At 35.6% G+C, this 23,469-nt stretch overlaps 3 protein-coding genes and 1 non-coding gene across 6 annotated transcripts; 1 reads left to right on the top strand and 3 right to left on the bottom strand.

The window, feature by feature from the left end:
• Positions 1-3,073: 3,073 nt before the first annotated feature.
• On the bottom strand, positions 3,074-3,147 carry TRNAV-AAC (transfer RNA valine (anticodon AAC)). Its single transcript has one exon. It is a non-coding gene; the product is annotated as a tRNA-Val (tRNA).
• A 905-nt stretch (positions 3,148-4,052) lies between these two features.
• On the top strand, positions 4,053-12,975 carry LOC132608935 (DNA mismatch repair protein PMS1). Of its 2 annotated transcripts, XM_060322737.1 has the most exons (11): positions 4,059-4,347; positions 5,579-5,902; positions 6,844-8,259; positions 8,421-8,695; positions 8,783-8,909; positions 9,971-10,039; positions 10,186-10,259; positions 10,487-10,552; positions 11,570-11,673; positions 12,057-12,238; positions 12,631-12,975. In XM_060322737.1, exons 1-11 carry the CDS (start codon positions 4,111-4,113, stop codon positions 12,754-12,756), a joined length of 3,000 nt encoding a protein of 999 aa, XP_060178720.1. In that variant the 5' UTR covers positions 4,059-4,110; the 3' UTR covers positions 12,757-12,975. The 2 variants fall into 2 exon arrangements, with proteins under 2 accessions (XP_060178721.1, XP_060178720.1); XM_060322738.1 differs by lacking the exons at positions 11,570-11,673; positions 12,631-12,975 and having other exon boundaries at positions 4,053-4,347; positions 12,057-12,232.
• A 570-nt stretch (positions 12,976-13,545) lies between these two features.
• On the bottom strand, positions 13,546-18,561 carry LOC132608937 (WD repeat-containing protein GTS1). Its single transcript, XM_060322739.1, has 8 exons — positions 18,229-18,561; positions 17,917-18,124; positions 17,325-17,420; positions 16,313-16,387; positions 15,463-15,573; positions 14,816-14,907; positions 14,488-14,572; positions 13,546-14,171 (listed from the first exon to the last, which is right to left on the bottom strand). Exons 1-8 carry the CDS (start codon positions 18,354-18,356, stop codon positions 13,818-13,820), a joined length of 1,149 nt encoding a protein of 382 aa, XP_060178722.1. The 5' UTR covers positions 18,357-18,561; the 3' UTR covers positions 13,546-13,817.
• A 1,188-nt stretch (positions 18,562-19,749) lies between these two features.
• On the bottom strand, positions 19,750-23,283 carry LOC132609785 (uncharacterized protein Os08g0359500). Of its 2 annotated transcripts, XM_060323938.1 has the most exons (7): positions 23,123-23,283; positions 21,893-22,079; positions 21,306-21,465; positions 21,177-21,214; positions 20,998-21,087; positions 20,859-20,937; positions 19,750-20,186 (listed from the first exon to the last, which is right to left on the bottom strand). In XM_060323938.1, exons 1-7 carry the CDS (start codon positions 23,125-23,127, stop codon positions 20,050-20,052), a joined length of 696 nt encoding a protein of 231 aa, XP_060179921.1. In that variant the 5' UTR covers positions 23,128-23,283; the 3' UTR covers positions 19,750-20,049. The 2 variants fall into 2 exon arrangements, with proteins under 2 accessions (XP_060179921.1, XP_060179920.1); XM_060323937.1 differs by having other exon boundaries at positions 20,859-21,087.
• Between the last annotated feature and the right edge of the window lie 186 nt (positions 23,284-23,469).

Raw genomic sequence — 23,469 nt, 5'->3', positions numbered from 1 at the left:
AAAATTAATGAAACTTGGTGCTAATAAAGTGTTTACTGAGAGTGAACTCGAAGTAAAATCTATCAAAAGTCTCCTGGTACGGATTTAAATTATATACATGATAAATATCGCACTATCAGCGAGTGTATTTTAATATGTTATAACGGTAACATGTGGTAGGATGATATACCTGAACCTCTTTTGGGTTTGAACTATATTGGTGGAAATGCAGCTACTTTGGTCGTCAAATTCTTAAAGTGAGACACCTTTTTTATTTTTATGTAGTTAGCTTCTAATTTAACCGTTTCACGTTTATGTTGTAAAGAAAACTAAGAATGTTTTTATTTTTCAAGCAAGGTGGCACAATGGTTACGTATGGAGGGATGTCAAAGAAGCCTATTACCATATCTACCACATATTTAATATTCAAGGTCAGTTTCAAATGGTCAATTATGTAATTTAAACACTACATAATTTTTTTGATTGTATATTGAACTGTCGTTATTGGAATTATTGTTTTTTTTCTTTGGCAGGATATTTCATTGAAAGGATACTGGCTACAAGAAAAGACTTTAGACAAAGCAGCATATAGGTGTTCGATTGATTATCTCTTGGCTTTTGCTGGGAGTTTGAAATATGAGTACGATCTCTAACTTAAAATTTATGTTTTTATAAAGGAAAAATTATTTTTACAAATAAGATATTTGAAAATAACACATGAAAAATCTTTATAAAGTTACTTTCTTCTAATGAAATTATAAAGGGATATGTTGACCTTTTTCTTCCTTTGGGTGAGTGGATCAAATTAAAATGTTATAATCTTGAATTTTCTTACTTTATAAATGTTTTGATGAAACAATTCCTAGTGCACAAGTATCGTCACGAAAAGTTTGAAAAAGAAAAAGGAATAATCCCTTAACCATTGGTGATCTTACAAAAGGGGGTTTCAACCACAAAAAAAAAGAACTTCCATTTTTTTTTGGGGGGGGGATGAATTTAACATATATACAATGATAATATAAAAACATTTTTTTACTATGAGTATATTTTCATATGTTGTAATAAATAATTATTTTATTTCTAAGTTACTAATTTCATCTTTTATATACAAATTTGTAATAAGATTTAAGTGATATGATAGTTTAAAAGTGTTCTTTTACACGGCGAAATTGAGGTTAATTTGATTTGTAATAATCCACAAAGTGACATCAGTTGATGTCTTTTTTTATTAAAAGAATACTCACATCAGATGTTTATATTTAGCCAATAAATATAAAATATATATTTTTTAATACTTAATCATATATGATGTGATAACCACAACAACAACATACCCTATGTAATTCACATTAAAATTCAATTATTTAGTTGAATATAAAAGTTCGATATGAGTAAATATTTATCTTTTTTACAGGATAGAGATGGTACCTTTTAATGATTTTCATACAGCTCTTGAAAGGGCTATGGGGAAACAAGGAAGTGGAAGGAAATAAGATAGAAATGAAACTGATTGTTAGTCAATACATCAAATATTGTGAAAGAGAATATAGTAACAGTGCAATCTGATTCTGACCTCCTATGGACAATCTTAATCAAAAAAGGGTGAAGGATGCAGTTTGCACATGACATGAATGAGAAGAGTTGATCTACAAATTTTTGTTGGATGTATTGTGGATGTTGACCTCCATTTTCGGACTTTCCAGATAAAAAAGTTTACCAGAGAATTCGAGAAACTTTGGGGTTGTTGTCCTTCGGGATGGCTCAGTTGGTTTGGAGGGTGGTTATCCACACGGATGACCCGGGATCCTTCCCCCCTCAATGCTTTCTGAGTCGAGCCTGTCGCACCTAGTGTGGTTTACATTCCCTGTGTGGTTTGCAAGCTATTACACAGTGGGGAGTTTATCCAGTGCGCACAAAGTGCTCACCACAGAGTGCTCACCCGAAGGGTAGAGGCTGTGGCAGAGGTTGTAGCGGATGCGAATTATCCTGAGGTTCCAAAAAAAAAAACTTTGGGATTATTGTTTACTTTTTTTTTTAAAGGAAAAAAGCATCTCTTTAGTCCAATTTTGTACTGGGAAAGACAGATTTCTTTGACATCGGCACACCGATTCCCGCAAATCAGCATGATTGAGTGGAACGACTAAATATGTGCTACAAATCATTAGGAGATTCTAGATGATTTGTTTTAAAAAATGTAATAGTGAAGAATCATGTCCAAATCCGATTCCGTGCACTGTGGAAGTAAGGTCCGAGGATTATTGCATCAGCAGAATGCAGTGCATATCTCTTCAAGGGGTTATGAACAGGGGTTGTTCAATGAAATTGATGGTCTAAAACTAAATTTTTATATGAGGTCTCAAATATATCCAATAAAAATATCTTCTGGGAGCGTCACCCATGCATTTCGTGCGCCGCGAGTGGCAGTTTGTCGGGCAAACTGCTTGATGAATTGCTCGCACTTGATTGTCCAAGTAACTTCATCCTTGCCAGAGGTTATAGACACATTTACAAGTGATGAAGCTATAATAAAAGCATTTTGAAAGTAAATAACATCGAAGCTCCTTCCGGCTTAGAGAATTCCTAGGGTGTATATTCATCGACGATCTCAAAGCAAGCAGTCAATACAAAGATAAAAGCAATGTCAACAATCAAATCTTTAAAGATTGTACTTACAATCTAGTTTTCTTTGCCGATCTAAGTCATACACAATAATCTTATCTTTAACAACAAGATTTGTGATAAAGGTTTGCGGATCCTTTGAACTTTGGTACTTTATTATAATTTCTAAAATTGAATGAAATATATTGTAACTTAAACACAACGATCATATAAGACGTGTAATATGTACAACACTCTCTAAATCCTATATTAAGTGCCCCTTATTCCTTAAATAGGGTTAGTTTGTCACCTCTATCGTTTAGTTGATATCTCGATATTCGTTAGAGGAAATGAACACTGAAAAGATAAGACAAGAGGGGATTGCCCAGATGATTCATCTCCACCTCCAACCTGAAAGTTGGGTTCGAGTCATAAAGGGAGCAAAAAGGGAGCTCTTCAGTTTTAAAAGAGTTGAAAACTCAACAGACAAAATCAATGGCGTCGCCCGGACTCGAACCGGAGACCTTCGGTGTGTTAGACTGACGTGATAACCAACTACACCACGACACTGTTACACCACGTCGCTTCCCAATATACGTAGTATCTTTGGAAGACAGTTCATTTTTTGCGGCAATAAGCGATTTCTATGAATAGCAATCGAATTGAAACCATAGGGTTTTGTTGCTTCATTTTTTTCAGAGAGATTTCTGGTTTTTGATGCTCCAATAGACAATCAGTTAAACCTTACAAATCTGCATATATGCAGCTCTGTAATTCCTCAGCATGAAGTAGATTTAATGGTCTGTTTGGTTAAGTCATTGGAGGTCAAAAATTGTTTTTTTTTTTTTTTTTTTAAAGTTACTATTTTAAAAAAAGTGAGTTGTTGGTCAAGCTTTTAGGATAAAAAAAAAAGTATTTTTGAAAGTAGAAAGAAGTTGTTTTTCATAAACTTAAAAAAGTAGTTCCGTCCCAATTTAAGTGTTTTACTTCTTCTTTTTTTGACTTGTATATAAAAAAACGTCTTATTCTATATTTAGTAAGTTTTCAAATTTAAAATTTCACATGATAAATTTAAGATCACAAAATTTAGAGAACTATACACATTCCTAATTTAAAATCATAATATTCAAAAGTCATTTTTTTATTCTTAAAATTTAGTATCCAATCAAACTAAAATATTTAAATTGAGACAGAGTAAGTAGTTTTTTCTAAAAAATACTTTTTAAAAAAACCTTATCCCTCGAAATAGGGGTAAGATGTGCATAATCTTTACCTCCTGCTCTCTACCGTCCTCGAACCCACTCATGAGATTACACTAATATATTGGTGTTGTGTTGTTACACTTTCTCATAAACCATTTTGCAAAAATACAATTTTCTAAAACCTTTACGGTCAGAAGTGTTTTTTAAATTAATTAACTAAACGTTCCACCAAAATTACTTTTTTTGAAAAGTAAGTAATTGATTTTAGAAAGTTGCCGAAAAGAGAGTATAAATACCCTACATTTGCCCCTAAAAATTGAGCGGCATTGAAATGGAGGGAGCAGGAACCTCAGGTTCACCGTCGACTATAAAGGCGATAAACAAGGGAGTAGTGCATAGAATCTGTGCGGGTCAAGTTATTCTCGACCTTCCCTCAGCCGTCAAGGAGTTAGTTGAGAACAGCTTGGATGCTGGCGCTACCAGCATTGAAGTTTCCCTCAAAGACTATGGCGCTGAATCCTTCCAGGTCATCGATAATGGTTGTGGCATTTCACCGAACAACTTCAAGGTCTATTTCCTTTTCTATTTTTACTGCTCTGAGCCCTAAATTTCGTTACTCTCTTCTTGTTGATTGTTATAAGGGGGGGTCATTTGGTAGCTCGTTAGAGTTATGCAGGTATTAGCAGGGGCGGAGCCACATTGGCTCCAGGGGGTTCCGAACCCCCTCGGTGAAAAATTACAGTATATTTTCAAAGTTAAAATTATTTTGTTATGTATATATAGTAGATGTTGAATCTCCTGACTTCTTCGTGTATTTACCTTTTAGAATTTTTGAACCCCTAGATGAAAATACTGGCTCCGCCACTGGGCATTAGTAATACATAGATTAGTTATGAAAACATCTACGTATTATGTTATGCAGGAATCAGTTATGCATACATAAATTCCCTCGTAACTTATACTGGTGCTAGTTTTGTGAGTTTCTAAATTACAATTCAAATATCGTATTAATTTTATACATGAATAACTTACCTCCTAACCAGCTACCAAAACATGGTATTACTTATGCAGTACTTTTAATACACGAATAACTCACCTCCAAACCAACTACCAAATGACCCCAATTGAATAAATGCAGGGGTGAATTTAGGTAGGAAATTTAGGGCACGTGAACACATGGTCTCTCTGTAAAAGTAGGAATTTTATGTATATATTTTCTAAAATTAGTATAATATTACCTGCTGGAACCCATACTACAAGAAGGCTAAATGATGCACTTGGTCGAAGGTTGAGTTATTTACCTAGAGGACTAGGGATGAATTCCCACTTAGCACATTTTTCCTTCTTTTTTTTTTTAAGTGGTGAACCCATGTTCTAAAAATCCTATATTCGCCTCTGAATAAATGAGTAGTAATATCTTGTGTGTATGTGTGTGTAAAAGCTTTCCATATACTATGTATTTTTAATCAAGGATGTGTCTGTATATATATGTATATATGTGCGTGTAATATGCATACAGAGACAATGTGTGTAGGCTTTCTCTATACTACTTACTAGTTTCAATCGAAGTTGCATCGATGTGTATATACATGTGTTAAATGTGCACACGTGTAAATTGTCACTATAGTAATCTTTGTTTCCAATCAAGGTTGCTTCTGCTCTGTTGTAGCTCACTTGCTGCTAATTTCCACTGTTTGTGTCTATTTTGTCATTAATGTTGATTAATTTCACTACTTGTCGTGTCAATAGTAAATTGGTCTAATTTGGTACTAAGTGGTGTGTGTGTTTTGGTTTTGAAGGTACTGGCCCTAAAACATCATACCTCAAAACTATCAGATATTCCTGATCTTCAGTCATTAGCGACTTTTGGATTTAGAGGGGAGGCATTGAGTTCACTTTGTGCTTTAGGGGATTTAACGGTTGAAACAAAAACGAAGAATGAGCAAATTGCGACACACTTGACTTTTGATCATTCGGGCCTTCTGATAGCTGAAAGGAACACGGCTCGCCAAGTTGGTACCACTGTCACTGTTAAGAAGTTGTTCTCCACTTTACCAGTGCGAAGTAAAGAGTTTCACCGCAATATCCGAAAGGAATATGGAAAGCTTATCACATTGCTGAATGTATGATGCCTTTAATCTGTATTATCTCACTCGTGTCTGGCTATTGAATTCTTAGGATGATTTAATTGAAATGAAACTTAAGAATTGAAGATGGGAGTTTCAATTGGTGCCTTCAAATTTGTAGGGCACTTCGTGATGGTATAATCCAATTCAGTTCAAGTTGGTTCAAACTTCAAGCATCAAACTTTTTTGTGTTACAGTAGCTATCTTGTTCTTTTTCCTTTTGGAGGAAATCGTTTTCTAAATTTAGAAATTTGTTGACCACTATTGCAACCATAAGGAAAAAGAAAGATAAAAAAGAGAATTTCTTCACCATATTGAAATTTTCTTTTTATGATTCTATTTGAAGTATCTCGGTAATGAATATTATCGAACAGACACCGTTATAGATGAATTTGTATGTCATAGCAGTTGTGCTGTGTTGGAACTGTAGTTTTTTTTAGAAGATTCTTTAATATCTGCTAATATTTTTTATTCAATTGGAAAACCTTAAAGTAAGTTGGACTGCCTGAGTGAATTTCAGCCTCTTTATAAATTCAAACTCTACGAGGGGTGCAAAATAGAGACCTTCCTTGGAAAATGAGGTTCCTCTAAATTGAAGATTGGTGCAATTTGTAGAGAACCATACTTTTGTGTAGGCCCTCCACCCTTTTTTTTTTTTTTTTTTGGTTTACTTCTTGTATTGGGAAGATTTCCTGCTTTAATGAAATTGATTTACTTCATCAAAAGAGCTTTTTGCTTCTGGGTATTCTAAGTCTCATTGTGTTATAACTTTGGTGACCACATCATCCATGTTGCGCTGCTATATAATTTGTTCTTGTCAAGATTCTTAATCTAAGGGAATATAGGCATTGTTTCCTGCTGAAGTATTTTTTTTTCAATGCTTTTGTTGTTTAAGTTATTTAGTTTTTTTTTTTTTCTTGTCTTTGTTGCACTTCCAGGCGTATGCTCTTATTTCTAAGGGAGTCAGACTAGTTTGCACCAACTCAGCTCTCAAAAATGCAAAATCTGTAGTTCTGAAGACTCAGGGAAGTGGATCCCTGAAAGATAACATTATAACAATATTTGGTATGAGTACCTTTACTTGTCTGGAGCCTCTCAAAATATGTATGTCGGATGGTTGCACTGTTGAAGGATTCATTTCCAAGTCTGGCTATGGTAGTGGACGCAACTTAGGAGATCGACAATACTTTTTTGTGAATGGACGGCCGGTAGATATGCCAAAAGTTGGCAAGCTTGTCAATGAGTTGTATAGAGGTGCAAACTCTCGGCAATATCCCATTGCAATTATGAACTTTGCAATCCCACCAAGTGCATTTGATGTCAATGTAACTCCTGATAAAAGAAAAATATTTTTGTCTGACGAAGGCTCCATATTGCACTCTTTGAGAGAAGCTTTAGAAAAGATATACTCATCTAATTATGCTAGTTATGCTGTTAATAGTCTCCAAGAGGTTGAAGAAAAGAATACATCCACTCCTTCCCAACTTGAGGCCTTTCAGTTTCAATCCAAGCAATTATTGTCAGATAGCGCTGATACTCAGGAAGGTGAATACGTTGGAGAACTACCTAAAGAAGGTCATTTTCTCAAAAAAGCTCAAAAGGAATTAAAAGATATATCTGTCACGGAGGTGATGCTAAATGATGGAAACAGGTCAACCGAGAAAGACTTCAGTCTTCGATTCCATGGAAAGAAGAAAGACAATAACAGTTCCAGAAGTCCCTGGAAGGAAGTCGGAGGTCTGACTACTGCTATAACCAACAGACATGCACTCACCCCGGGCTCAAAAGATAAAAGCTGTATCGATACTGCATGTTGTGTCGATCGTGCAAGCATTGTCCAGTCATCACTCACCAAATTTGTTACGGTAAATAAGAGAAAGCACGAGAGTATGAGTACCACATTATCTGAGGTACCTCTCCTGAGAAATGGATTGACTGTGTGTCCATCAGGAGAAGACAATTCTTTGAAGGATACCACATCCTTAAGATCTCTGGATAATCCAGTTAAGGCTGATAAGTGTGATGAAGTGACCATTAAAGAGTCTGGATCTTCCAAGTTCTCAAAGATAGATAACTTTCTTCATCAAATGAAGCACTCAAGAAATGGATTGACTGTGAGTCCATCAGGAGAAGACAATTCTTTGAAGGATACTACATCCTTAAGATCTCCAGATAATCCAGTTAAGGCTGATAAGTGTGATGAAGTGACCATTAATGAGTCTGGATCTTCCAAGTTCTCAAAGTTAGATAGATTTCTTCAGCAAATGAAGCACTCAAGAATGGCTACAGTCCTTGATCGAACAAATAATTTACCTCCACCTGGAAATAGTATACAAAATGGAAAATCTGAGGAGGTAAGAGAAAACTAATAGAAATTACCTTTCTGAATGGTTTTAATAGCTTTGTTGTTCAGTGGAATTGGATTAGGAATGATAGTTAACACAGAAGATAATTTCAATTCATTCTCTATGCTATTTTGGTCAGTCCTTTTAGGTTTGAACCATTTCATTTTCAGGAGCATGAGGTTCAAATGAATGAATTATGTGTAACTGAACCAGTGCCTCTTGATTCTACTAGCAACAACATCCATGATGTGTCAGAAAATATGGTAGATGCTGCTTCTTCTGAACAGCCTGCTAGTCTGACTCTGGATGCTCCTAAGGCTTCATCTAATAGAGAGATTGTTTCGACATTGCAATTTAGTGTGAAAGAACTAATACCAAGAAGGAAGCAGAGGCTGTCAAGATTGCAACTCCTTAATTGTACATCTCAAAGAATGAAAACAAAGAGGTACTACACGGTAATTTCCCTTGGCTTGGGAAAAAGAGCTTTTGGTCTTTCAATTAGTTCTTAAAAGTTCTTTAATGGTTTCTGTAGGGATTTTGCTGCAGCAACCCTGGAGCTCTCCGAATCAGAAAATGAAGAGGCCAAGGCAAGGGCATTGATTGATGCTACCAATGAGTTGGAGAGACTTTTCAAGAAAGAAGATTTTACTAAAATGAAGGTCCAAACTCGTCCATTTATTAGTATTCAAAATCAAACCTGTATTGTATTATGATTTGATTTGGCAATAATTTAATTTCCTGATTCTGACTGGAGGGTAAGATTGTTTTAGGATCTCCTTGGGGCATTCTTTTCTTTTATCCATACCCGTATCTTAATAGACCCTGCCTCTAATCCAAAAATCTTAGTTTTCTGGTTTTTGTTTGCATGTGAATGTTACTGCTAAATCTCCCCTAGTTGGTTCAGTTGAGGATCTTGTGATACAGGGGATGTTCTGACGCTTCTTATCTTTTTCCAGTCAGCAACACTTATAAGCTCCCCTGTGAAATTCTTAGCATTCCTTGGTCCCAAATTGAATTCGCCCACCTCTTACTTCTGCCTGATAAATAATAGCATCTACTTCTTTAAAGGTGACAGTTCAAATCTTATTATTATTATTATTATTATTTTGCTTAAGGGACAGTTTAATTGTACCTTATAAACCCTTTTTTTTTTTTTTGAGAAATGCCTTATAAACCCACTTCTCCGCTCCTTAATGCAACTCTTTCTTTCTCTATGAAGTGCAGTCTGAACATGTTCCTCATTTAACGCTACATAATACTTGTTCTCAGCTATTCTTTTGAGACACTATTTGCATTTTGATGTTTCTAACTGCAGAATTTTTCTGCTCTCTTTTTTCCTCTCCTTACACCATGAAGCCTTAAGCATTCTGACTTAAAATATTGTAACAGACTCTTTAGTCCAAAATAAGTGATTTTTGCTGTCCTCTCTTGGATATGCTGATATGAACCTACTCTTTTGAACTTCTGAGAGCTGAATTTGTGCTATGCATCTGCAAAATGTGATTTTTATTTGTTATTTGGTTGGGATACTTAAAAAAAAAAACTGGTAACTTATTTGGTTGGGATACTTCCAATGATAAATTCGGTCAAGTACTAGTTTATTTACATGCAATTGGTAATTACTCGTGCAGGTTTATTTTTGTCATCAGCAGTTTCAGCAGAAATGCAGAGTTTTAGTATCAGCAGTAGAAAATTCTCAACTTCTATTTTGGTAATACAGGTGATTGGGCAATTCAATCTTGGATTCATTATAGGCAGGTTGGATCAAGACCTTTTTATTGTTGATCAGGTATTATTCCTTTGCTTTTGTGTACTGACCTCTCTGTAGTTAATAGTAAACTAATCTTTCATTTGATTTTGGTTTTTGAAAGTTGCTTATGTGATTTGCATTGGACGCTCTCTCTCTCTCTCTCTAATTTTTCTTTGGTTGGTCAGCATGCCGCAGACGAGAAATATAATTTTGAGCGTCTGTCGCAATCAACTATCTTGAATCAGCAACCTTTACTTCGGTGAGGGTCTTCATTCTCCTGCTGTGTGTTTTGTCTAAGATTTTTTAAATTTATTATGTATCAAGATAGATCCAATCTTTTGGAGCTGCTATTGTTAGGTCGACACATTTAATGAACCAAACCGTGGAACATTGAAGGGATGATGATGTTTTAATATTTCTCTTCTGCAGTCTCGAGAATTTTTGTTCTTGGCTTGAAATTAAATTCTTTTTCTTTCTAAAATCTAGGCCCTTGAAGATGGAGTTATCTCCTGAAGAAGAAATAGTTATTTCCATCCACAATGATACATTCAGGTGCTTGAGAATCCTTATTGCTCTTGTTTATTGTGAATTCTTATTGGCATATCTTTTCATCATTTGGTTGTGTTTCTTCCTGAACGATCTGAAGTATGGTTATGTTCAACTTATGAGGTTAAGATGACATGTTTTCAACCTTTGCATGTTTTCTTAACCTTGTCAACCTGTTTGAAAAGTCAAAAGGATGACCACACTGATGCTTAAGCCAATCAATTAGTTGTCAGGGATAAGTAGTCCTTTACTTTCTTTCTATGATAATTAGCTGTCTGACGTTATCATTATCTTTTCCTCCCATTCTTTGCACCCCTAACGCATATTTAATCCACTTCTGAGATGTCTATTGTCTTTGACTCTTTCACCAAATTAGTCTATAAAATGTGAAGAATTTGGATGAACTGTACCTTTTGCACCTTACACTGTGATGTGGTTCCTTTTCTATATTGCAGTTTTAACTTTATTGTTTTTTTTGTGGTCATGCCTTTAATATGACATGAGATAGCTGCTGCTTTTCAGTAGTGCCCCTAATACTAACTTTCTGACCCCTAGCTTGTCTGCCCTCCTCAACCATTACCTATAAACCCACTGTTCCAGACCTCATCAGCCCCCTCCCTAGCCCCATGCAATCCCCTCCCCTAGGCAAGATTGAGCTATCACTACAATCCTAACTACCCAGATTCCACCATTTTAAGTTCTTAACATGGGAAATGGCGTAAGCTCTCCATGGCGAATAAGGAAACCAGAAAAAGAAGGAAACATAAAACATTTTAAATGAGAATAACAGTAAAAAAGTCTCTAAGGTTTAGTCAAACAGAAGTGCCAATTTTTTTTATTTTTTTAAAAAAATAAGTTCTTTATCTGGCTAATCAAATAGGTTGACAGCAAAGTAAAACCAGCTTTAATAAGTAGCCAAATGCAGTCTACAAAAACATCTTGGCATCTTGCACTTTTTCTGTTTGATGCCATGTGTGCTCTCTTAGAGTGATGACAATATCATTTCTATCCTTGGGCTTGCAGGAGAAATGGATTTCTATTGGAAGAGGATCTGTGCGCTCCTCCAGGGAATCGTTTTAAGCTAAAAGCAGTCCCCTTCAGTAAAAATATAACTTTTGGAATTGCAGGTAATCACTCAAGATGCATTCCATACTTATACCAATGTGAAGGTCCGTAGGACATAGGTCACTGTTTCATCTTTGGTTCGCTACTTCAGAAACGACCACAGAAGTTGCCAATCCTTGATACAGACAATCTACAAGTAATTAGAGTAGGGATTTCAGATCTGAACGTGATAAGATAGCTAAAGAAGAGTGTCATATAAAATTAATTAAAGAGATTCATAATGTGGAATGCGCTCTGCATTACTGGACAAATTTCCTTTTGGTCATTCTATTGGCAGTTAGTTGGGCCTAATGTAAGGGAGGATAAGTCGTGTTAGCTCTTGCATCTGCTTTATTGCATGAAGGAACTTGGGATCATTTTTTCAATTACTTTATTGTTCTTGCAGATGTGAAAGAACTCATTTCCATTCTTGCTGATAGTGAGGAAGAATGTTCCATGATGGGTACTTATAGGGATGATAGAGCCGATTCATTATGTCCTCCTAGAGTTCGTGCAATGTTTGCATCGCGTGCCTGCAGATCTTCTGTCTTTATTGGAGATCCACTTGGGAGAAATGAGATGCGAAAGGTACTTTTGTTCATTTTACCGTTCTTGAATTTATGTTCATGTCATGGCATCTCTGCTTTATACTTCAGCAATTGTCTAGTTTAATATAGAATTTGTGCACAACCACCAGTTGGTAGGAAATATGCACTGAATCACGTATAAGTACAACAACAACATGCCCAGTGAATCAAGTTGAAGTATTCTCATTTAGTCATTTATTTGCCTGCTTATTGTGGAATTTGAGGATGCATGATTATCAGCTGTCACAAAAATATTTCTTTTCATCGTTCAACCTTGTATTGCTTAACCTCTATAAAGTGTTGTTTAGAAGGGAAATAAGGTGAAATTTTCTTGGCCTAAAAATCTTCTGCCTGGTTTGCTTTATGACTCGAGTTGTAAAATTGTTGTTTCAGATACTTGATAATCTATCACGCCTCAAGTCTCCATGGAATTGTCCACATGGTAGACCGACAATGCGTCACTTAGTTGATCTGAGGACTGTACATAGAAGATTAGAAGCAGATGAGACCACCTTATAAACTCCAGTTGGTAACATCGCCTACCGAATTGAAGCAGGGACTTCTTTCTGTAAATTATTGGACACCTGTAAATTGAGACTGCATTTTGCATATGGAAATAGAATTATCTAAATGGCGAGGAGTTAACAGAGTATACATAAAGGGGTCTTTTGCCTTTCCATCTATTCCATTTTACTCATTGCATTTTTCTATTTGCTTAAAGAACATTTTTATTCTTCATCTCTGGCACATGGCACACCATTTTTTTTCGCGTTAACTGCACTTTGTTTTGAAAGGTGGAGGGAAGGGACTTTTGTGTGACAGGAGAATGGTACGTTACGTTTAATTTGACATTATTGTTGTCTTTTCATGATATTATTTGGTAGCTTTTCACAATTTCCACAATGAACGGAAGGGTCAAGTAACTGCTAGAGTGGAGCGCCTCTTTCAATCCTTTTTTTTTTTTTTTTTTTTTGCTTCAAATTATACTTACTTGAAAATGTGCTGCAAAAATGGAAGGCTGAAATTCTATTGTATACTATCATCAATCAGTTAGACCCCACGATGTGGATTTCACTGGGTTGTTGTTGTTGTAAAAAACTATCATCAATCAGATAAGGAGTTAATGAACCAATGCCTCAAATCTTTAATTAAACTCAGCTATGCAAAACCTTTACTTTATTATTCAATACTCAGAAGATTCATATAATAGATCAATTATGTTCGTAGTTATCGTCAAACTATTACCTATCAATAACCACATTCAGAATTGGATGATATCTATACATACACGGGTTACATAAGCAGAAGTGGACAATCAAAAATTCAGTAATTGGACAATCACTGGCTTCCATTAAGGTACACCAAAGATGTAGTATTACACTTGGGTCTTGTGAGCCCTCACAATCTTAACGAGCTCAAGCACCTCCCCAAAATAATTAAAAACACAAAAGTGATCAAGAAAGACTGCATTTTGCAAAAATGAAGCAAGCCTGACCGATGAATTACGACAACATTGATATAAGCCAGATAAATATAAAGAACTAATATACAACATAATCTTCTATCCAAAGGAAAAATTGCTAATACGGAGAATGCCTGCTCTTTTTGCGGGTCTTCTCTGATTTAAGAGCAAGAGTTGAGATCCATGATTGGCATGTATCAGAACCATCAGACAACCAGCAACAAAGGCGGCCATCTTCACCACCAGTCCATCCAAAGATACCGTGGTTATCCATGGTCTCACCTGGTACGCCGGACAACACACTCCTAATGATACCTTCATGTCCACCGCACAAAACTGCTTCTGGAGGACCAATTGTTTGCGTCTCTTTATAACTTACAGGGAAATAGCCCAAGGAACCACCATTCGTCCCGCCAATCACCCAGAAACGGTCTTCCTCCACTGAATAGTGGCAATCAACAAAATAGTCAACCTGCCATTGAAATTTAAGCCAGAGTAGTCAGTTTATGCTCTATATAAACTCAGAACAATTGCCTTCAATACCTTGAATACAACAGATGACCAAATAATCTGATAAATCTTTAATTTATTTAAAAAACTTCCAAAAGTGCAGAACATTGCAGTTGCCAAGTATTGAAGAAAATTGCCAACTGCAAACCAGGAGTAGTTTGTCTTCTTTTTGAATGCATACATCTATTATATTTTTGACAAGAACAGAGACAGAAGTTTCCAGAAGTTTCCCTGCATAGAATAAGTAGAGAAAATGAATAGGTGTACAAGTCACATACGCTGTCTGCCATCCAGCTCTTAGAGGCCAAGGATCTAGCATCCTCAAAACTGGCCACTGTTCTTTCGTCTTTCAAGTCCCAGACACTGTACCAGAAAAAGATGTTAAAAAAGGGTGAGAATTTCAGATTTTTCCTCGAAAAAAGTTAAAGACAATAGCTAGATCATGTTCAGAGATATCCACAAGGAGAGATGCACAACATAAAAAAGACACCAACTGTACTAAAGGGACCAAAAGTTTAGCATAAAAGACGATCAACATGGAGCTAAGCATAAAAGACAATCAACATGGAGCTATGGAGCATGTTAGGATGATGGAAATTATAAAACCTTAAAGTTTCAATGTGAGTTAAACACCAAAGCTTCTGATTCTTCTCCCCAAGAAATCCCACTTTTCCAATTGAGGTTCCCACATTGAGTACCTGTAATTGTATATTGGTATAAGTAGCATAAAAATGATCAAAAAAACAGAAATCTACTTAACAGAAGATAGAAACATGAAAACACTGGCATTGCTTATTAATCAATAAAAGCTGCAATACCCCAGGTTTTGCTTCGAAGTTAGCTAAATGCCTACACTGTACTGACGTCAAAACTAGCAATTTCAGAAGTAAACAAAAAAGAAATTCAAAATCATCATGAGAAAAAGACTAGGTACCATATCCTGAGAGTGGATGGAGATCGTGTTCCATAACAAGAGATGACAAGAAAATTACGACTAGAATCCACAGGAACTACCTTTTTTCTTTTACAAGTGAAATGAGCTCGTGAAAATTTTCAATAACAGTCTGGCATATCTTTATAGGGATAATTTTGAAGCATAACAGTATGGTAAGTATTGGTAACACATAAGACATATTAGCAATCTACAGCTAGTGTATGCTTTTCCACCTTTATATTATAGCTAGAAGCCTAGAACTCTTGAATGAAATAAACAAACAGAAAATATGGACTCAAAAGTTGTGCTTTTGACATACGGATATCAGTTGTTCGTCATCATTGATATCTCCACCTGTATCGAATAGACACATCAATCCATCAACCGATGCGGAAATGAGTCTATCATCATAGCCTGGAATGAAGTGCACCTAAAAGTGACCACAAGCAACAAAAGAGTAAGACACAATATTGCAGTATTTTTATTTTTTTTTTAAAATGACAATATTGCAGTATTTCTGAACGAGAAAAAAAAAATAAGAGACTCCAAAAGGTTATGCATTTGGTAATCATTAAAAGCATATAGTTAAGGAAACATGCAATGAATGCCACAATCACATCTGTGTATTGTGGAGCAGTAATCAGATGTCTGACTGTCATACCAGGTCCAGCACAACCTCCAACTACTGTCAGTCAACTTTGTAATGAATATCATCAAGAGAGATAGAAAATTAGCTCTTAAAATTATAATAATGTCTCATACATACTAACTTCAAAACAAACTAGTAATAATGTTACAGTAAGACTAACACATGGTATGCTTACATCTTACCTTTCTTTGTGTTGTCATTAGAATACAAACCATATTGTTAGAAAACAGAATAATACTCAAAGAGCACCTCAGGTATGACAATGTACTCCAGAATACTTGACCACGATCAAATATTTTCTATTATTGTGCTACTACAACGGAAATTTCAGAAAGATAATTCAGCTCTTAGAAATACAATTTGCATTGTGGTACCCGTACAAACATGGGTGTGAATTGTTCTAGCACTGATGAGAAACTGTTATTAACTTATAGAACATTAATTATAACACAATAAACCCAATGGTTTACTGACCAAAAGTTTACGGGAAATGAGTCAATTTACTAGTATAGTGACACACCTGAGTAACATCTTCCGTATGAGATTCCTCCAAGCACGCAACCTGACGCTTGGTCCTCCAATCCCAGAAGAGTATCTGTACAAAAATAACCACAATGCAATGTCAAACTGCCACATACCTCATAACACTAAATGGAGCTAAGTAATTTCATGAGCCTCAGTCAAAAGAATAAGATAAATCACATCTCTCATGTAATAATAGAATTCTAAGGAATTATATCTGGAAAAGAAGTATTCTTTTTGTAGTTGCAAGCAATTTAAATTTCTCGTTTGAAGGCTGAAGCAAGTAGTCAAATAGTTTACAACAGATCAAACTAACTAATTTCCAGGGACGGATATAGTATTAGGGCAGCAGGTGCCAACACTGTCCTTGGCTTGAATCATATGTAGTTAAACATCCATTTCGTAAATATACATATACACACAGAGACACTAAGGGGTCGTTTGGTAGGGTGAATAAAAATAGTACTGAATACGGTGTAGTAGTAATGCTGGCATTATTTTTTATCAGTTGTCTGGTTTGTTGGCATAATTTCTTTAAACAGTACTGAGTAGGGTGTATTAGCATAGGAAAAGTACTGTTATTGTTAATGATGTGGTTTACTATGTATAAGAATAGTACTAAATAGGGTGTATAACCCTACAAGTATTTTTTTATTTTTTTTTGATGAAGTAAATAAATTGCATTAGAAAGGCATCAAGAAGATGCAGAGTTACAAAACATCTAACAGTTAGCTTCAGGACATAACTACATGAAGCTGAAATTAAGCAAAAACCAGTAGAAACAGTATAACCATACAAGTATTAGTTATGCATAGGTTGAAAACACTACCAAACAAGGGATTAAATCATACCAAAGCTAATACCAGTATTATTTTCTCTAATACCTCCTGCCAAACAATCCGTAAGTTCCCACACGCTACTGCTTTAGTGGGTGCTGTAGTTCTCTACACGTATGAACTTAAGATTCTACTAATCAACTACTGCTAATTTGCAGCCACAAAGCATAGTACCTGAGAATTACACCCAGCAGCAAGCAGATTATGATTAGCTCCACCAAAGGAGAAACTAAATATCTCTTGAGAAGGCCCACCACTTACAGAAAACACCTGCATTCCATCTATTCCAAATCAAAAAACAAAATAACAAAACCAGAAATACATAGAGATAATGGTCAAAAATACAATCATTTTTTCGCGAATTCCACACCTCAACTATCAACTATCAACTGTTCTATTTTTCTACCTGAACTATCACCATCTATGTCTATTAAAACACGCCTAGTTGATAGTTTAGCTAGGAAAAGGGAACAGTTGACAATTGGCCTAATCAACTTAGAGGTGTGTTTTTAATACACATATGGTGATAGTTCAGGTACGAACAGAGGCGAATCTAGGATTTCTAGAACATGGGAGGCACCCCTAAAGAAATGTACCAAGTGGGAATTGATCATGGGTGCCATTAGATACTATTATGCCAATTTTAGAAACTATATACATAACAGAGAGACCATAGGTTCACGTGTCCCAAATTTGTACATAAATTCGCCCAAAAGCTAATAGTTTACCATAAACTCAAATGCATATAGAAGTTAAATATTAAAACCTGTTGAAAAGACCTAGTATCCCAAGCTTTGAGGGTCCCATCAGAAGAGCAAGAATGCAATACATGTGGCGATGAAGTACCAGAAAACGTAATTTGATTGATTGTCGAAGAATGACCGTTACATTCCCCAATGTACTGTCCCGTAGCTAAAGAGTACAATTTAATTGTATTTGTAGAGAGTGATACTGCCATTGATGTCCAGTCATTCCTATAAATAAATAAATAAACACGTTCAGTGAGAATGTATTTTATTTCATTTATGTATGTGACAAAAAAAATTAATAGGTGAAAGGAAAAAAAAAGGAGAGATACTTGGGAACGATTTGGAAAACGTAATCGTCGCGGAAGTTAGTTTGGATTGAGTTTTTGATACCAAATCGCTTACGAGTGTTGGGTAATTGTTGTTGTTGTTCTATGTCCATCTCTTCTGCCCCATCCATTTTTTTTTTTTTTTTTTTTTTTTGTGTGTGTGTGTGAGAGAGGAGGAAAAACAGTGAAGAAGTAAGAACTCCGGCTCGGACACAAGGGTTTAGGGTTGGACTTTTTTGTTTTTTATTTATTTATTTAGGGTTTCGGGTTGGACTCTGTCCAATACAAACTCCTTGATTTGACTGAGTTTAACAGCAAAGGAATGAGGTTTGTGAAATTTGTGATTTTAAATAGTATATATCGTAACATATGTGCAGCTATAAAAGATTCTTGGATAATATCTTAAGTTTCAAAGTTTAGTTATTTTTAAATATATAAATATGTCATTTTTTAAAGACGGAATAGTTCATGCTAGAATTGGTGGGTACGATTTTATCTTTACAAAGGATTGTAGCAAGCAACGGAAGGTTAAGTTAGTGTTATGGTGCAAGTGGAAGGTCATATAATTATGAAAACACAACAAAATGATGAAATGAAGAAGAATGAACAAGAGACATCAAAGGAAGAACCGGTAAACTTGTTACTTTTGTCATTAGTTATTACTTTAACGTTCCTTGTTATCTCGTGTAAAATTCTTCCTTTATTGAGGCTTTTTTGGTCATCTTTAGCAGCTCTATCTCGTCTACCGAACTCCAGATCATGAGAAAAATGTGCGGTGATTACCCCAAAAAATATTCTTGCTCAGCGGTCGACATTTGATTCACCTTTTTCGTAGGTGCTCGTTATATTTTTTTTATTTGAATGGCTCAGGACTCCCGAGGCACATATGGGTGCCAGCATTTGTGGAACATAAGGCAACATTCGTTACCAACGCAGTTTAGATCCATCTAGAAGGTCTTCCCCTTTGAATTCTATTACATGTCATGACCACATTTAAGTAATAGAAAATTGTTGCACATAATATAGAATAAAGAAATAGGAGTGAGTTGTTTATACATAGCTAATAGAGAAGAGAGAACCAAAGATGTCACTACATTTTCAAGGTTAGATTTTGACCCAATTTGTCGTTGATTGTTTTGCATAGCTACAGTAGAGAACACAGGACCGACTTAGCCACTTAGGCGAACTCGGAAGTCGGAACTATGTATTGTAAGAACTTCACACAAAAAAATATCAACCATAAATAAATTAACGCTTATGAGCATTGTAGAATTTTTTAAACAGCAAAACCCATGAAGTACTGAGGGCCTTCATTGTTAAAATTATTTCCAATCTACTTGTACAAAATACAGTAGATTTCTTCCACCTAGTTAAATATTTACGGATAATGAAACTGATGTGAATTAGAGTTGATACGATTATTCATCAAATATGCTTTGGCTTCTCTAAAATGTTGAACTATCTCCGCAACAACCAGATATATTAATCAGAAGCATCAAAAAGAGAGACGGCAGGCAAGAGAGATACAGAGATTTGATCCAAGTCATTCAAACACCATTCTCAGTCGGAACTTAAAACAATAGTACAAAAACCCACATTTCAGAGCATAGAGGTATGTTTTCCAGCTCAGGTGGATGAAAATATGATAATAATGTCCCTCACAACAAACTCTCATGCGCGATAAGCTTCTTTACTTTCATGAACTGAAAGGGACAACTTATAACCATGTCACTCTAGTGCATTGCTGAAAGCAAGCCAATGGATCTCTGCAGCAATGTCTACTACTTATGCACTCAAGAGCTTGGCTGAGCCTCCTCTTCTTCCCTATGCAGCATTATCTTCTGCCTTGCTGCTGCTGTCTGCTCCAGCCTTATCTTCTGCCTTGCTGCTGCTGTCTGCTCCTTTAGGTTTCGCATCTACCGTCTCTGCAGCTTTAGCTGAATCCTTTGTCACTTCTTGCTCTGCAGAAGAGAATAAAATCGAGCTTTTATATACAGTACCCTATGACAAGTAGAAGAGGCACTATAAACCCCAAGGCAGAAGGAAGGGAAATCTCATATAACATAAATAAGCCTCAGGCTGATTCTAGACGATATACACATGTTGGACACATCTTTAAATACAAATTGCCTAACATAAAAGTATGCCATAACCTCCTTTAGGAAATAACCTGATTAGCATATCAACAACAGTATACACCAAATTTATCCACTACCATCAACTTTTGGAAGAAGGCAACACTAGGAATCAAACTTTATACTGAAACAGACCAAAAGAGACATCAATATAGAAAGGGGGGGGAAAAAAAGGTAACCGTCACTCCAACCGTATCAATCTTGAAGAACCATTAACACGGAATGCATAAATCTCTCAAACATTTTTAAAGTTTTAATAATTATTGTCTCCAAAAGCAACATGCTTTAATAGGGTCGCAATTGAATTCTTCCCCATCTGTGCATTCTGAAGGAGAGGAAGAGACAAAGAAAAACTTTTTTATGCAGATAGAAGGAGAAAGAAGGGCCAAAAGAAGTCGTGCAAAATATGCAACCACTGATTCCATGAGGATACTAATCCAACACATCGACATAACCAGAAACCGGCAATCTATACATGCTTCAAAGATGTTAAATTACCTTCATCATCGCTATCATCAAGGTCATCCCCCATATCACCTCCCATTCCACCCATCATTGAAGACATATCACCCATTCCACCCATTCCGCCCATTCCACCCATCATGCCACCCATTCCGCCCATCATTCCACCCATTCCGCCCATTCCACCCATCATTGAAGCCATATCACCACCTCCCATTCCACCCATCATGGAAGCCATATCACCACCGCCCATTCCACCGAATTTCTACAAATTATACCAGCGAAGAGAAAGATCAAAAGATATTCCAAATTAAACATGCAACACATATATAGAATAATGCAGTAACTTCTTACCGAGAAATCCATTCCATTCATATCCATATCGCCAGGACCTAAAAGATGTTTGAAGCAGTAACAAAGTCAGTTTCTGCATGTGTTATAACAACTATGGTAAAAGATCGACAGAAACGATAGAGATGATACCAGCATCAGGTTCATCATCTTCATCAACCCACTTGTCCCAATCTACTTTCACATAGTGTGGTGCTTTCCCATCTCCACGCAATAATTTGTTCCACCATTTGGGCTCTGCTTTTTGCAAAACGCAGAATATACTTCTGGTACCAGTACTTATTTTGCTCTCCTACAGAATGAAATTGCAAATTACAATGCAGTTTTATATAATGGGATAAGAAAGTGTAGCGTAAATCAAAGGCTGGCTTAAATTTGTATCTTCAATTGAACAGTTCCTCTTCACCACTTGTTACTAAATTATGATAGCTAAATCACATAAACTGTCATCACTTTGTTACTATTTTACTATAAGCTAAATCACATAAACTGCCATCCCCTTGTTACTATTTTACTATAAGCTAAATCACATAAACTGCCATCCCCTTGTTATATCTTACTAAATTATAAAATTTGCCTTTCAGATTGGTTCAATTACTCTTCTGATTTGTCTCTCATGATTTACAATGTCACGTTAGCTTTACCTAACTTGCCCCAATTGTAAATATAATATTGGCAGTCATGGTATGAGTAACTAGAAAATCCAAACCATCCAATACCTCAACATTAACTTTATCCTGGAGCTCTAGTTTCAATTCGTAGAGACGGTCTCCTGCCCCACCAGTAGCAGAGAAGTTAAAAACCCCTTCTGGCTGCAAGTCTACTTTTGGATCTTTAGCATCAGGTAACATCACGGTGAGATACACCACATCAGGCCTCTGTGCCCACTTGACTTCTGGATAGAGGCTGCCAACCAAGAAAAGATGACTTTTAGCTAAAAGACGGAATTTTTAAACATATATGCGCGGTTTCGTGCAAATTAGATGAGTCACAATATATTTCACATACAGAGGATGACAAAAGAAATTGACTAAGCATAGAAAAAATGTGGCATCACGAAACTCAACTACAAACTAAAATAAGAATTCGCTTCATCATATTAATGTTTGGTGCAAACTAGATGAGCCACCAATATATTCAGACACCTAGAACGGACAAAATAAGAGGGAATTTCTACTATATATATATAGGGCTTTGTGCAAATTAGACAGAGTCACAATATATTCACATACAATTAAATTCTCTAAGCGACAAAAAATGTGGCGCATCACGAAACTCATTTACTAACTAAAATAAGCATTCGTTTTATCATTTTAATGTTTGGTGCAAATTAGATATCTCACAAGGACGGAAAAATTAAATTCTCTAAGCGACAAAAAAGGTGGCGCATCACGAAACTCATTTACTAACTAAAATAAGCATTCGTTTTATCATTTTAATGTTTGGTGCAAATTAGATATCTCACAAGGACGGAAAAATTAAATTCTCTAAGCGACAAAAAAGGTGGCGCATCACGAAACTCATTTATAAACTAAAATAAGAATTTGTTCCATCATTTTAATGTTTCGCTAGATAACACAATTTTTACCTTCCCTGTTCATGAGACATTATTTAACATGACTATCCTACCAGACCATTTCCACCTTGACTTCAATAGATCAACTACCATGTCAACTTCTAAATCTATAATTAACATTACCTAAAATTAAAAAAAAAAACTGATAATTATGTAAGAAAAAATAACCATAAACCACGAGAAAATATTAGTGCAAACAAATCACAGTTATACATAAGTGGACTAATTAAAGTAACAACGATAGTAAACGAATTTGTTAAAGATCCAGCAATAAAGGTTCAGCAAAAAGAAATAAAAAATAACATGGTGAGATCTAATTGAAAGCAACAAAATTAGTAGAATAATAATTGAAAAAGGGAGAGATGTTGATTACCTCATATTTGAATTTTGTGTATGGACTGAGTAGATGAGAAAAGGTAGAGAGAAAGAGAGACTATGAAAAACCCTAATAACAAAAGTGAAGCGGCACAGCTACTAATATACAACCCTTAAGCCTTAAGTTTAAAGTGTGTGAGCTCACTTCCCAAAGTTTTCTAATTATCCCCAGTTTTTTTAACTAGGTTTATTATTATTGGAGTAATCATCTTTTAGGAGTATCTTTGACCATTTCTTTTTGAGTAATACATAAATTGCCCCCACAAACTTGTATTGAAAACTTAGTTACACACTTTAATTTAAGGCTTAATACATATCCGGCCCCCTAAACTTGTCTCTTTTTTT

This window comes from Lycium barbarum, chromosome 9 (assembly GCF_019175385.1).
Source record: "Lycium barbarum isolate Lr01 chromosome 9, ASM1917538v2, whole genome shotgun sequence".
Lineage (NCBI taxonomy): Eukaryota > Viridiplantae > Streptophyta > Magnoliopsida > Solanales > Solanaceae > Lycium > Lycium barbarum.
This window is presented reverse-complemented; position numbering and strand designations above follow the sequence as displayed.

Excerpts from the sequence above, each read along its gene's own strand:
- LOC132608935 (XM_060322737.1), top strand. The coding sequence starts at position 4,111 with ATGGAGGGAGCAGGAACCTCAGGTTCACCGTCGACTATAAAGGCGATA. Across the intron at positions 8,260-8,420 it reads AAAATGGAAAATCTGAGGAG|GAGCATGAGGTTCAAATGAA; the intron begins GTAAGAGAAAAC and ends TTTCATTTTCAG. Across the intron at positions 10,553-11,569 it reads ATCCACAATGATACATTCAG|GAGAAATGGATTTCTATTGG; the intron begins GTGCTTGAGAAT and ends TTGGGCTTGCAG.
- LOC132608937 (XM_060322739.1), bottom strand. The coding sequence starts at position 18,356 with ATGGATGGGGCAGAAGAGATGGACATAGAACAACAACAACAATTACCC. Across the intron at positions 18,125-18,228 it reads GTTTTCCAAATCGTTCCCAA|GAATGACTGGACATCAATGG; the intron begins GTATCTCTCCTT and ends ATTTATTTATAG. Across the intron at positions 17,421-17,916 it reads ATACTAGGTCTTTTCAACAG|GTGTTTTCTGTAAGTGGTGG; the intron begins GTTTTAATATTT and ends GATGGAATGCAG.
- LOC132609785 (XM_060323937.1), bottom strand. Across the intron at positions 21,215-21,305 it reads AGATGATGAACCTGATGCTG|GTCCTGGCGATATGGATATG; the intron begins GTATCATCTCTA and ends AACATCTTTTAG. Across the intron at positions 20,187-20,858 it reads TGATGATAGCGATGATGAAG|AGCAAGAAGTGACAAAGGAT; the intron begins GTAATTTAACAT and ends TCTCTTCTGCAG.